The sequence below is a fragment of the Dromiciops gliroides genome, chromosome 3, assembly GCF_019393635.1.
Source record: "Dromiciops gliroides isolate mDroGli1 chromosome 3, mDroGli1.pri, whole genome shotgun sequence".
NCBI lineage: Eukaryota > Metazoa > Chordata > Mammalia > Microbiotheria > Microbiotheriidae > Dromiciops > Dromiciops gliroides.
Genome location: NC_057863.1, coordinates 288176193 through 288190587, shown reverse-complemented (window position 1 = coordinate 288190587; position 14395 = coordinate 288176193). Strand labels below are relative to the sequence as shown.

The window sequence follows — 14395 nt, the reverse complement described above, 5'->3', positions numbered from 1 at the left end:
ACTCTATGACAATACTAATGTCTTGGAGGTTCCTAAGTTGTCTCCCTGCTATTTTCATTCAATATAACAAGCCTAAAACTTATAGTCACAGAATTCATAAGTAGGGAAAAGAAAATTCAGGACAGACTGTCTATATGTCTATCTTGATGTTGTCTCCAAGGGCTCCTTTCATGAATGTTCTTCTTGGCAGAAATAATGACAGGGTGGAAAATATCATGTGATTTTTTTCACCCATTTATTTTATGTGACAGAGAATCTTGACAATGGTTCTGCTACTTTGTCCAAGAAGCCAGGTGTATGTTTTTTTCTCCATTTACACAACAGAACTGCCCTTTGCTGACCCATATCTGACTGTTCAAATCCTCCCTATCATTCAAAACCCAGCTTAAATTCCATTTCTCATGAAGCATGAAGCCTTCCCTAAACCCCAACAAACTGGAAATCTTTTCTTTTATCTTCCTGGGACCTGGGATGCAATTTGTTCATGACAATTTTATGTACTAATCACAATATATTTTGTGCAGGGTAGCCCAAAAGTCATGAAGGGGTCTGATGTTTCAGTAATTTTTTGAAAATTATTTTTTGCCATTTATAAGATTTGATTGTTTACATGTAATGTAAATTAATTTCCTATATATACTGTATGTTGTGTCATAAATTAAAAACAAAAAAATAAAAATGTAAAGTGCAGTACAATTGTGACATCATCATATGTGTATTATTCACTCTCACTAACAGAATTTTCACACAATTTTAGAATTAAACATACCTTCTAGGTCAACCCATACCTGAGAAGAAATCTCTGCTATAACATACCTGATAAGTGGTTATGCAGCTTTTGCTTAAAACCTCTTAACAATGGAATCCTTTTAGTATCACAGAAAGAGTGTCAAGTTTGACACAAGAGTATCTGTGTTTGAATACCACAGGTTTCTACCTGTGATCATTTGTATGACTCTGGGAAAATCATGTACTTTTTCTGGGTCTCAGTTTACCAATATGAAAAATGGAAGAATTGAACTTGATCCCTGGTATCGAACTCAAAGAGAAACACTAGCCACTATTTAGTAGATCAGGATCTCTGCAGGTCACTTATTAAAGTACCTGTAAAATGTGATGTTTTACACGTTATGTTACATTTTAATTTATTTTGTTAAATATTCCCCAGTCACATTTTACTCTGGTTTCAGTGACACTTGGGAACAGTTCACAGGCTGTGTGTTGGACACTTCTATAGTAGGCGACTTTTGAGGTCCTTTCAAGCTATAAATGTATGACAAGGACCATAATGTTCCCAAGGCAACCCAATCCACTGTTGTAATAGCTCTAAGTTTAGGACTTCTTTCCCTAATATTAAACCTAAATGTGACTTCTTATAACTTTCACCCATTGCTTTTAGTTCTTTTCATTTGAAGCTAAACAGAATAAATCTTCTTCCATGCAAGATGATATACCAATATCATTCCCAAAAGTTGTATATGATTAGATAGATGAACAAGGGAAAAAGATAAAGGAACATCGTGAGCTGTGACTGTATATTGTCATCAAAGTCAAAACTGAAACTGGTAGGACAAAAAACCAACAAAAAAACCCCTGGGTATTTGACTGTCATCCTTTGTATGGTGCTAAATGTTCACAAGGCAGCATTAGAGTTCACATTCTTGTGCAATGTGTACCTATAACTCATCATTTTAGTTGTACAAATTAAAAATAGTTGTTAGTACTAATTAATAATTAGCCATTTAGTTTAATAGCAGAAAATACACTGTTTTTAAAATCAGGGAGATGAGGTTCAAATCCTAGCTCGTCTTCTGTATCCTATTCTAGCTTTCTTTTCACTGTACTTTGTTGTTACTTCTTACTACTATCAGCGAAAGCAAGAAATACTTCATTTTCTCCCTTCACCATTGAGAAAACCCATGGGGTTCCCCAGCAACAAGGTTCATTGGACAGTTTTGTTTGATGACATGGTATAGAAATGACATCCTCCTCAGTTTTTCCTTTTTCTGCCCTTCTGTCTGCCTTGAGGGTTGGTAGAAGTGGGGAGAGTGAAGAGGAGAGTGAGAATAAGGTTGTTAAATTCAACTAGGAAACACCCCCCTGCTATGAATTTATTCCAAAGTAATATATAATGAAAAAAATTTAAAAAAGAGAAAAGGCCCATCCATATACACCAACATATTTTGGTAGTCTGTTTTTTAGTAGCAGAAATTAGAAAGTGTTGATGATTATTAAAAGAGGAATGGCTAAACAATCTGTGATACATGAATTCATATTCCTATGCTCTAAGAAACAATGTCCATGTTGAATATAGAGATAAGAACTTAAGAAGATTGAGGGAAGAAGAATCAGGAAAACAGTACACACAATGAATACAGAAATGAAGATGGAAAGAACAATAAATCAAAATTGAATATTATAAAATTATAATGATAAAGCTTGGACTCAAAGAATAGATAAAAGAAGACACTTCCCCCAATTCTTTTTTTTTTTTTTTTTTTGCCGGGCAATGGGGGTTAAGTGACTTGCCCAGGGTCACACAGCTAGTAAGTGTCTGAGGCCGAATTTGAACTCAGGTACTCCTGAATCCAGGGCCGGTGCTTTATCCACTGCGCCACCTAGCCGCCCCCTCCCCCAATTCTTTACAGAAGGTGGAACACTATATATAATGTGAGACTTTTTTGATATGGGTAGTTTTTTGCATGTCTATTTTTATTTTTAATCTTAATTTGTTATTATTATTATTATTATTATTATAATGGATCATTCTCTAGGATGCAAAAGGGGAAATCCCCTGGGAAATGTAACAAATGATAATCATGTAAATCAAGCTGTTGTTTTGAGTATGCCCAGTTTGGGTAATATGGAGTTTGATGTGTCCCCTACGAGATGGGTGGGAGAAGTCTCCTTTGACTGGCCGCCTGCATCTTTAAAACTTGTAAGACTGAGGGATTTGCTATCATTTCCACCATCTTTTGTTTGTGGACATGAACTGAACCAGCAAGAGAGGAGAACTTGCCTTCCCTTACTCTCCTTTTTATTCCAGAGAAATGGGCCTGGGTGGGGTGGGATGGGGTGGTGGTGCTATGTTTGTTTCTCTTCTGTGTTATTTTTTCTTTGCCTCAGGTTCTGGAGGGGATACACATAGAACCAGGACTTTGAGCCATGGCAACCTTGTAGCCAGGATTGCAGATGGAGTGTTGCAGCCACCAGCCAAGTAGGGAAGCCTTGAGAAGCCAGATTGTCTGGGACTCGAGATGAAGGGGTGTTTGTATTTGGAACTATGGTAACTGAGATAAACAATGAACATAATCTTCTTCCCCTCCCCAGAGTCAAAGGTAGATCAAAGGGAGATGAGGATTATGCCTCCCACACACTGCGGGGAGTAAATCTGTATATGCGTTATTAAACTTTTGGAAGTAAACATTCCTTTATAAAAGCCCTACTGTATTACATATATAAAATGTATTTTTTTAAAAAAAGGAATGATGCATAATAGTCTGACCACATGCAAATTCCTTTGGGAAAACTTTCCAAAGGAAAGCGCTGAATCAAAGATCAATTAGGATAATTCAAGCTGCCAAACAGTATTACCCTAAAAGATTCAGATAACTGAGGTAAACTTAACTTTTAAGATTGATTATCATAGACTCATAGATTTAAAAATAAGATGGACCTTAAATGTAACTGAGTTCAACCTTTCCACTTTATAGATAAAGCAACTGAGGTCTTATTAGGTGAAGTGACTTGTCTGAGGTCATATGAGAGGTGAGGAGAAAACAAGGATGTAAACTCAGAAGCCCTGACTGGAAATCAATGAATAAACATTTACTGTTGCTGTTCAGTTGTTTTACTCATGTCCGACTCTTCATGACCCCATTTGGAGTTTTCTTGGCAAAGATGCTGAAGTGGTTTGCCATTTACTTCTCCAGTAGAGTAAGGCAAACAGAAGTTAAATGACTTGCATAGGGTCATACAGCTAGTAAGTATATGTGGCAGAATTTGAACTCAGATCTTCATGACTTCAGGCCTGGTACTCTATCTACTGTACCTCCTAGCTGCCATTTATTAAGCACCTGCTAGGTGCTAGGCATTGTGTTAAGTCCTGCGGATATAAAATGAGGCAAAAGATAGTCCCTGCACTCAAAGTGTTAAAACCTAATTGGGGGGGGGGGGAGACGGTATGCAAGTAACTTTATAAAAACAAGCTATATATAGGAAAAAATAGGACATAAATTAACTGAAAGCACTGGAATTAAGAGGGGTTGGGGAAGGTTTCTTATAAAAGATAGGATTTTAGTTGGTACTTAAAGGAATCCAGGGAAGCCAATAAGTGGAGTTAAGGCATGATGAACTGGAGCAGAAAGAGACTTGAGGCTGGCCGACCCACCAGAAGACTACTGTGATGCATCAAGTGTGAGATGATGAGGACCAGTGCCAGAGTGGTGGCTGTTTCAAGAGGAGAGAAGGGGATGTGTTTGCAAGATGGCTGCAAAGGTGAAATTGACAGTCCTTGGTAACATATCAGATTTTTGGGGGTGAGAAATAGTGTTGAGGCCAGGATGGTTTCTAGGTTGTGAGCCTGAAGGATTGAGAAGCTGGTGTTCCTTTCCACAGTAAGAGGGAAGATGGAGGGGGGAGGGTTTGTGAGTTCAGTTTTGGACATTTTGAGTTTAAGATGTCTACTGAATATCCAGTTTGAAATGCCTGAAAAAGGTGGAGATTCAAGGCTGGAGGTCAACAGAGGGGTAAGGACAGGATAGGTAAACTTAAGAATTATTACAATAGAGATGTCAATTATATCCATGGGATCTAAGGGGATCACCAAGTAAGGTAGTATAGAGGGAGAAGAGAAAAAAGTCTACGACAGAACGCTGATAGACACTTATGTTTATACAGTGTAATCTGCTTTTTTTTTTGTTTTTTGGGGGCAGGGCAATGAGGGTTAAGTGACTTGCCCAAGGTCACACAGCTAGTGTCAAGTGTTTGAAGCTGGATTTCAACTCAGGTTCTCCTGAATCCAGGGCTGGTGCTTTATCTACTGTGCGACCTAGCTGACCCCTAGACAGTATAATCTGAATGAGCAAATGACCTGCAGCAAAGGAGACTGAGAAGGAGAGGTCAAATAAATAGGATAGGAATCAGGAAAGAGGGGTCTTTAAAACCTAGAAAGAAGAGAGTTTCGAGGAAGAGAGAGTGATCAACAGTGTCAAAAGCTGCACAGAGGTCAAGAAGAATTAGGATTAAGAAAAAGACCATTGGATTTGGTAAATAAAATATCATTAGTGTGGAAATATGCTTAACATGATTGTACTGTATAACATATCATATTGTTTGCTGTCTTGGGGAGTGGGGAGGAAAGGGAGAGAGGGAGAGAAATTTGGAACTTAAAATCTTACAAAACTGAATGTTGAAAACTATCTTTACATGTAATAAGGAACAAATCCATACTATTAAGTAAAAAAAGATCGTTAGTTCCTTGGAGAGAGCAGTTTCAGTATAGTGATAACGATTAGAAGCCAAATTCTAAGAGGTTAGTATGTTTGAGGATGAGTATCTTGAAGTTCCCTAGTATGAGGGCTGGAGTTGAGGAGGAAAGACAAATTGTGAGCTAGGTAGCAAACTCATTGAGGATGGAAGGGAAATGACCTGGGGGTGCTTAAGAAGTAGGTCCCTAATTTACCAAGATTTTAATTGGGTGGTAGATATGAGTAGCCTGAACACAGGTTGGGAATGGGTTTTAGATGATTCGGAATCACTAGGATGTGAAGGGTACAACAAGGTGTGAGAATGTTCATCATTGAGTGGAGGGTGCCACTTCTCTCCCCATATGATGTTAGAGACTGGACTGGAGATAAATGTAATATGAAATGGGAGGCCTATGGTCAGATGGCAGACCCTGCCATCTTGCTTCTGAAAGGGGGAGAGTAGGCAGGAAAGTGTGCAACAGGAGACAGAAATCCAACCTTGCATGGGTGAGGTCAAAGGGAACATTGCTCCTCTTTGCACTAGAGGTTCTCCACAACCTTGTTGGGAGATCAGGCCAGAAGCAGGACATGGAAATGGAGCTGGAGCAGGAACTGGTGCAGATGGGAGTCTTCGTTGCTTTGGGGCAAATGGAAGATGCCTGGCTCAGCTCCTTGCCTCCTCTCAGAGAATTTGCAGCATCCAGCAGCAGCCGGAAGGCACAAGGAAGGGTGCCAACAGAGAAATATTTGGCAACTCTTCTCACCTTGAGGAGGCTGAAGACAAGGTAGCAACAGCAAGTGGTAGAGCCCCCCTACATTTGGATAAGTTGCGTAGGGCAGATGGAATACACTGGCCAAGACTCTTGCTGCCTTCTCTCAGGGGGACATGCTGTGTCCCACATGAGATGGAAGGCATAAAGTGAGGGATCAGAGGAATATTTGCTTCAGCTTCTCCAAATTAAAACTATTTTACTATAGCACAATTGTTCTACTAGTGTAGTTTAGCCTACTCTACTTTAGTAATGGATTAGTTTTCATTAAAGAACTTTGGTAAATTCCCACTAATATAGTTTGTTTACCAAACTTTCAACTTCAAACAATAATATACTTTCATTCATCTTTAACTTTTAAAATAATGTCATATACCAACCTTAATTTCTGTGGATTGTTTTCTGATTCCTTCCATTGTATAGGGAATCTCCTTCCATGACTCTAGTCTGGCTTTGGCCTTCTCCAGGGTCCATTCAGCTTCCTTCTTAGCTTCTAACCATTGGGCAGAATCTTTCAGCATTTCATTCAGCTGCTGTCTCCTCCTCTGAAGATGTTCTTGGACTTCATCCCACTGACTCTGTATTTTTTCAACTAATGAAAGAACAAAATCATAATGTACAATGAATATTGTTTGGAGACTCCCTTTGAAAATTAAAGATGCATATATGTATTACTTATGCTTTACCCTGGCCATAGACTTTCTTAACATGTTGTTATTGTCTTACAAACAGCTATTCTATTCTCACTTTGCCACATGGCAAAGCTGAGATGTTGCCAACTGTCTACTCCAAGATTACCCAGAAAATAAATGGCAAAAGTAAGAATGTAAATTGAAGTCTTCTGATCACATTTCTATTCATAGTTCCTTGAATCATATTCTTTTACTAGAGTTATACTTGAGACTGAATAGAACACTATTCTTTGAATTTATGCTTATCACTTACATGTTCTCTCAAAGTTATATACTTATAAAGGGTTGATCAGGATATTACTCTGATCAGTTTGATGAACTTATAAGAACCTTTGTTTGGTAGCATGCCTCTTGTTGCCCCACGGTTTATGGGTGATTGTGATTAGAGATGAACTGTCTTGAACAGTTGTGCTATGTACTGTTGTAAGAGTAAGTAGCCCATCTTTTTGGATGGTAAATGAGGTTATTCGAATGAAGACTCCACCTTTTTAGAGACATCCTGAGAGAAGATCAGGTAGGTAGAGTGAAGAAAAAACTGAGGAATAGGCACAACTTCTAGCAGGCCCTAATGGCTGCCTTGGGGCAGAGGTATGAGAGAGTTATATATATTCTTATCTATATAGCTAGAGAAGAGAGTTCTTGGACTCAAAGTATCCTGGCCTCAACCTTTGAGAAGCAGTGGTTTAATTTCACAGGCTGAGATATGGCCACTGGGGAGAGGAGAACTAAGTGGCTTAATACCCCAGAATCTTAGAGAAGAGGGTGGATTTCCTGAACAGTGTCAAACCTAAGCTTACCTCTTTATACTCCCCTATACTCCCTACATAGATCGAACTATCCCTTATGACAGAAAATATCAATCAAAAATATCCAAAACAATGATCACATATAGCCATGGCTGAAATGATCTGTTTCCGTGGTCCTCTTACTCTCTGTTATTGGGTTGGGAGATGTTTCACAATTTATTCTCCAGGAACTTGACTGACTTTCATTGATAAGAGTTCCACTTCCTTTCAGGGAACTTTTCACTTATCTTGTTGTAGTTGTTGGTTACATTTCTATCCTTGTATGTCAGTTTATACATGTTTCTCTGAATTCTTCATATTCCCCACTTCTTACTATATAATAACATTCCCCAGCACTAAATAATTTTTATTATATTGATATGGATGTGAACTTTAAAAAATAATAGTCTATAGTTTAGTATTTTGAACTAATTTAGTGCCTTATTCTTTGTTAATATGTAATGCCTGGGTCTTGATAAATAGTCATAGAAAAGAATGTAATTTACCCTTATCTTTTCCAAAATTTGTCTAAAACTGTAACAATTTATTAGTTACATCTCAAAAAGGCTTGATTTTATTTTTTTACAGAAGCATAGGAAACTATTTACAAACATGCCAGTATAGGTTTTGCAAATTATATACTTTAATTCATGATGATACACATATCCCTCTTTTAAACAAGGTCAGCATCAATTTGGGAAGAAACAGACTGGTTCAATCATGCATGGGTGAAGGTTTCTTAATGGAAAAACCTGTTATAGCCTGGGATGACATTTCATCCAAATGTCCTGCTTGGATCAGTCTGTTCAATCACAGTGAGGGAAGGTTTCTGGCCAAAAGAGATCTTGGGTATATGATGGAAATAGCCAAAATGGTCTGTTGAATGGGCCTTCTCCGCTTGTATCTCTCCTTACTAGCCAGCAGGTCACATAAGGCCCACATAGATCGAACTATCCCTTATGACAGAAAATAATAATCAAAAACATCTAGCTGAACTCTGTCAAGGGATTATATGAAGAGTCAGATTACTGAAGGCCATGTGCGGTTCACACTGAAGTTGGGCTCGAAATTTTTAAATCAGAGCATCTTCTAAGTACTGAAATTTTCAAAAGGAATTTTGGAAGGACCTATTCAATTTATTATATTGGAAAGTTTCCCATATGTAAGTCCATGGAACCAAAGCTTATCACTCAAAATTTTGTAGGAGCTTAGAAAACATGTCTCTATGAAACCCGTGAGTAAAAAGCCCACTATATCCATTTAACCACATATACACTGGATTTCCTTTTACACAATATTGATTTGTGAAATTGGCAATGAAAATAAAAGGTCTTTGGAGCTAAAGTAAACATAATATACTTGTATACTGACATAGCTTCAATTATATATTCCCTTCTGTTCTTCCTGTAACTAAATCTCCAATAGATCTGGCCATTTTATTCCTGGCCTATTACAAAATTCTATCTTCACCTTATTTTCTAATGATCAAAAGTGCCACTGCCAAAAGAAGTCTGTCCCTTACCCACAGTCTTGAGTCCATCCCTCCTTCCTTTAAAATTCACCATTGACTCTTTGATTGACCATTATCTCCTTAAACTCCTAGCTATTCAATATATGGCTTAAGGGCCATATGTTGCTGAAATGATTCAAGTCTGAGGAGGGCTTTCTTAGATTTTTAGGATGCTTTTTAATTAATTGGTTAGTTACATGAAGTTGTAGGACAACATGACCCCTATAGAACAGGTGGCCTGCTTACTCCCATCACTGCATATCTGAGTGATTTCAATTGCTAGTTAAAAAGAAATCATAATCAAACAACTTGCATACTTCTCCCTTAATGCTCAATTCAAGTTAAAGGTTCACTGTATTTTAGAGAGGTTGGAAGGAAGGGAGATTTTTTTTCTGGCTTCTCCTTCAGGAAAATGGCTAGAGAATTTTTTCCTACCATATGATGTTAGGGTAATTGACACAGAGAAAGGAAGATGGGGGCATCCTGTGCGGATGTAACACAGTCAGAAGCTACACAGAGAGGAGATGGGCTACAAATTAGGTATTTGAAAAGGAGAAAGACAAGCAGGCGCTCTTACACTTAGATCTACTGAAAGTCCCACACCCTGGAACCATCTGAGTGCTTTCCAGCTTCAGAGAGAGTTTAAGCCCATGTATTTGCTATTAGTAACATGAGTTTAGGACGTTAAATCTTCAGAGCCTCTCAAAAGATACTCGTTTGAGAATGTGGCTGATGCTATTTTTTACTTTACTATTTAGTCCTGTTCTGATGAAATATTTACTATTTAGATACTTATCAGCTCTATCAAACTTTATTTAAGCTAATCTCTTAACCCCTTCAACTTTAGTTTTCTCATCTATAAAATGGAAATAATTATACTTCCCACTTTACAGGTTTTCGGTGAAGTTTATATATATATATATATATATATATATATATATATATATATTTATAAAGTACTTTGCAAACTTCATTATGTAAGCATGAATCATAGTTGTTATTTCTGTTATTCATTTGCCCAGGTTCTATTAGTTTGGTGAGCAACTAAAAACCTAGGGCTCGGTTAATTTTAGAAGTTCCCAGTTTCTAGTGGGGTCAAATGATTGATCTGAGAATAAATCAATTACCATTCATTGTTCCTATCATTCAAATCCAAGTAGTTCCATGAGGTCAGTTTGACTCCTAGGTAAAACCCTAATAATTAAACATGGTTCTTGCCCTTATAAAATTTTTCTAATAGAGGGTAAAGAAAATGAGAATAAAAGTATCATGATTTTGATAAATCTGTATAGCAGCAAATGGGCTTTAAATGTGAGTTAATAAAAAATTAATACAGCATTATATATACAAACCTAAGACTATTTCAGAAAATAGCCGTACAAGAGACTAAAATGGAGTCATAACAAACTAGGAAATCCTGGCTAGTATTCACCAATTCTATTATTTAATAAAATGAAAATAGTGTAATTAATTAATACAACTGACACACATAGTAGAAACTATAGAAACCAATTAAAAAACCAAAGACTCAAACAAACACTGTACTTGAGAAGTTTTGACAAGGCAAAAGAAAATTTGGAAAAGGAAAGATGTCAAATAATGCAATAATAAAAGCTAAAATTTATATAGCACTTACTATGTGCCAGGAATTGTGCAAAGGGCTTTACAATTACTATCTCATTTGATCCTCACAACAATCTTGGGAGTTAAGTGTTCTCATTATCCCTATTTTACAGATGAGGAAAATGAAGCAAACACAGGTTAAGTGGCGTGCCTGCGGTCTCAGCTAGTAAGGCCCTATTTGAGCTCAGCTCTTCCTGATTCCAGGCCTAGCTCTCTATCTACTAAGCCACCAAGTTGCCCATGCAAGTATACTGGTTATGACCATTAACAGAGGTAGAAATCAGGTTAATTTGGCAACAATTCCAAACAGCAAAACCTATCAACACTTGCCATATGACCAAGAGAGTTCTATTCCAACCATGAATTTTTGTAGTGTATGGCTGCTAGGGAGGGGCCATACTGTTAGCCTGAGTTTATAACAGATTCAACTGACTTATAAAAGTAAAATAATAATAAAATATAGGCATATAAACACAGGCAATCTGTGCAGTGCTATAATTGAAGAGCTAGCCAGATTTACAGATTTCTTCTCACAGAAGTCCATCATGGAAATGTCAACTCATTTGTGGAGTAAATAGATGTCAGATAATAAAAGAAAATAAATAACTGGTCCTAAGGCCGAGAGTGACAGCATGGGAATCAGCATGGATCCAGACTTATGTATATCCAGAAATGTCAGATTTGAATCCCAGTGATTACGTGATCATCTTACAATGTTGCAGAGAAAGAGTCTTCACATTTTATTCATGGGCAAAAATGAAATTAATGAGCTGATTGCATACTAGCACATCTCTCTTCTGAAGTTTTTTCCCCTTCTTTTTTACTACCTACACTTGAGCTTTATATTCATTCTTGAAATACAACAACTATAAAAGACATAGTAGGGAAAAAGGAAAAGGATATTTAAAATATATCTGACAGTACTTTTGAATTTGTATAGTTAAAGAACAAAGTTCACTTCAGTTATTTTTTTCATTTTAAGTTCATCCATAATTTCAGGTTTGAAAATTGAGAATAATGTTAGCAAGCTTTAGGGGAAAGTGAAAAAAATTAAAAAGCAGAAAGGCAGGAAAACTGAGTTTTAATTCCCAATCAGTCCTCATTAATTAGGTGAGTGACCTTGGGTAAATTCTTTAACCATTTTAAGCTAGCCTCATCCTCTAAAATGACAATGGCCTTACTTGCATTATTTATCTCACAGTGTCACTTATGAAGTTCTTTGAAACAAACTGAATTATTTTTGTTTGGTTTGGTTTGGTTTTATGCATGGAGGAGTATAAGATGTGATATTCCTTTAGGATCTGTGCTAGGTTTGATTTTTATCATATAAAAATAATACAAAGAAGGGAGCACACTGTGAAATCAGAGCTTCCAGATGACACTAACTATTCTGGGTAGTGAAATGCCAAGCTAAAAGGGAAAATTTACAAGGAGATGTTGGGAAGTTGGATGAGTTGGCACAAAAGTGGCAGATGTATATTACTATGAAAATTTCAAGGCAAGGTGCTTGTAGAAAAACAACAGGCATTTATTAAGAGCCTAGTCTGTGCCAGGAACTGTGGGTATAAATGCAATTACGAAGGTCTTTCCCCTCAAGAAGCTCACATTATAATAATAGGTAGCATCACGTACACACACACACACATACACACATATCTCTATCTATCTACACACACACACACACACATCCTTTACACTGCCAATGTTAGGATCTTGAGGTCTGTTTGAGGGGAAAAATGAATGGGAATAGTGCTCACTCCTTCTTAATGACTCCTGACCTTGGAACTGGGGCATTGTTGGCCTAGTATAGACATTCCTTTCTTTTCTTTATTGAGTATAATCTGCTCTTTTAGTCACCAGCCTAGACACCATCCCTTTGGAGAGATTTCTCTGCATAGCATGGGGAAGGGGTAAGAAGAAAATGCAGAGGGCAGCATCACTTTCCAGCCCAGCCTCCCTTCAAATGGCAATGACAATTGACTCACTTTTTCTGAGGGCATAGCTTAATCCACTTTGGGACAATCATTAAAATGAATAAATCAATATCATTCTCTTCAATATTACTCCCGATTCCCTAGTCAATATCCGCCATAAGCATTGTCACTTTTAACTCTCGTTTGCAACTGTTTTCACAAATAATGAAACATACAAATCAAATTGCTTGACCATGTTTTATCTACAATAAGCAGCCATGAATGTACTAATTAAATCAGGAATTATGAACAAACTTAAAGAACATAAATATTTTGGATTAGGTACTTGTGCTTTCATATACAAAGGATGCAGATGGGTTGGGGGAAGAGGGAATGGGAAAACACGTTTCATTTGCATGAATTCTCAGTCAAGGAGAAGTTTATCGCTTCCTCATGAATATACCTAGCTCTGGCCTCATCTGGCCTATTTGCCATCAGTGATGGCAGTGACAGCAACCAAAATGTATCCTGTTAACTCTCAACACCAACCATTGCTGACTTGATCTGCATAACATTCAATCTCCTTTCTTCATTGCTCTTGCTCATCTGACCTAAATCAAATCTCCTGCTCAGCCTCTCTCTTCCCAGCACTCTGTATCCATGCAACAAGATTGCTGTAGAAATCAATGGCAGTCTTATCTGTAGCCACCTGGCCACTAACTCCCATTTTGTGACTCTTTTGTATTAAAAACAAAAACAATATAAAACATGAACAAAAACAAAACAAAACCCCCCAGGCCCAAAAAAATCTTGTTCCAATTTCAGGTTCCTGTTTACTTCTTGCTCCTGGAACTACTCACTACCTCTCATAATAGCTTTTCCTTGAGGTGAGAGGAAGCAATCCTGTCTCTTTGGAACTCAGCTCCTCTTTAGTCCATGGATCATATATAAGAAGCCAAAGAATTCCATTCCCTCTGAGAGCAGAACTTGGATGAAAGGGAATAATATGTAATAAGTAGTGACAATTTCTCCAAATGTTAAGTGCTTTCTGATTAAGGGTACTATAAGTAATTCTAACAAGTTATAGAATCACTGTGAAATAAATTCTTGATTGACTGAGAAAGGAGATAATTGCTCTTAGATTCAGAGAGGGAAAGACTACAGATTAAATGGTGTGTCTAAGTTGTGCAACATAAAAGGGCTGGACACAAAATTTAGGACTTCAAATTTTCAGATCAGACCAAAAGTGTATCCCTGAGACTCTTTTATAGAGCAGGGTTCCTTTCCTCAATAGGGCATCTAGGTGGTACAGTAGATAGAGCATCAGACCTGCAGTCAGGAAGATTTGAGTTCAAATGCAATCAATTACTAGCTGTGTGGCCCTGGGAAAGTCACTTAACCCCCATTTCCCTCAGTTCCTCATCTGTAAAATGGGGATACATTGGAGAAGGAATTAGCAAACCGCTCCAGTATGTTTGCCAAGAAATCTCATGGACAGGTTCATGACATCATTAAGAGTCAGACATGACTGAACTACTGATCAACAACAAACCTTCACCAAAGGGAAATGAGGCAGTACTCTTAAAAGAGTATTCTATTATCTGAATCCCTAACTCTCCCTCCTTTCTCACAGC

The 14395-nt window shown here is 37.4% G+C and overlaps 1 protein-coding gene across 1 annotated transcript in view; it reads right to left on the bottom strand.

Annotated features, from left to right (window-relative positions):
* Positions 1 to 14395, bottom strand: part of DMD (dystrophin) — a 2325391-nt gene that overhangs the window by 634331 nt on the left and 1676665 nt on the right. The window contains 1 exon segment of the mRNA XM_043994767.1: positions 6619 to 6830. Within this exon segment, the coding sequence (XP_043850702.1) occupies positions 6619 to 6830 (212 nt within the window).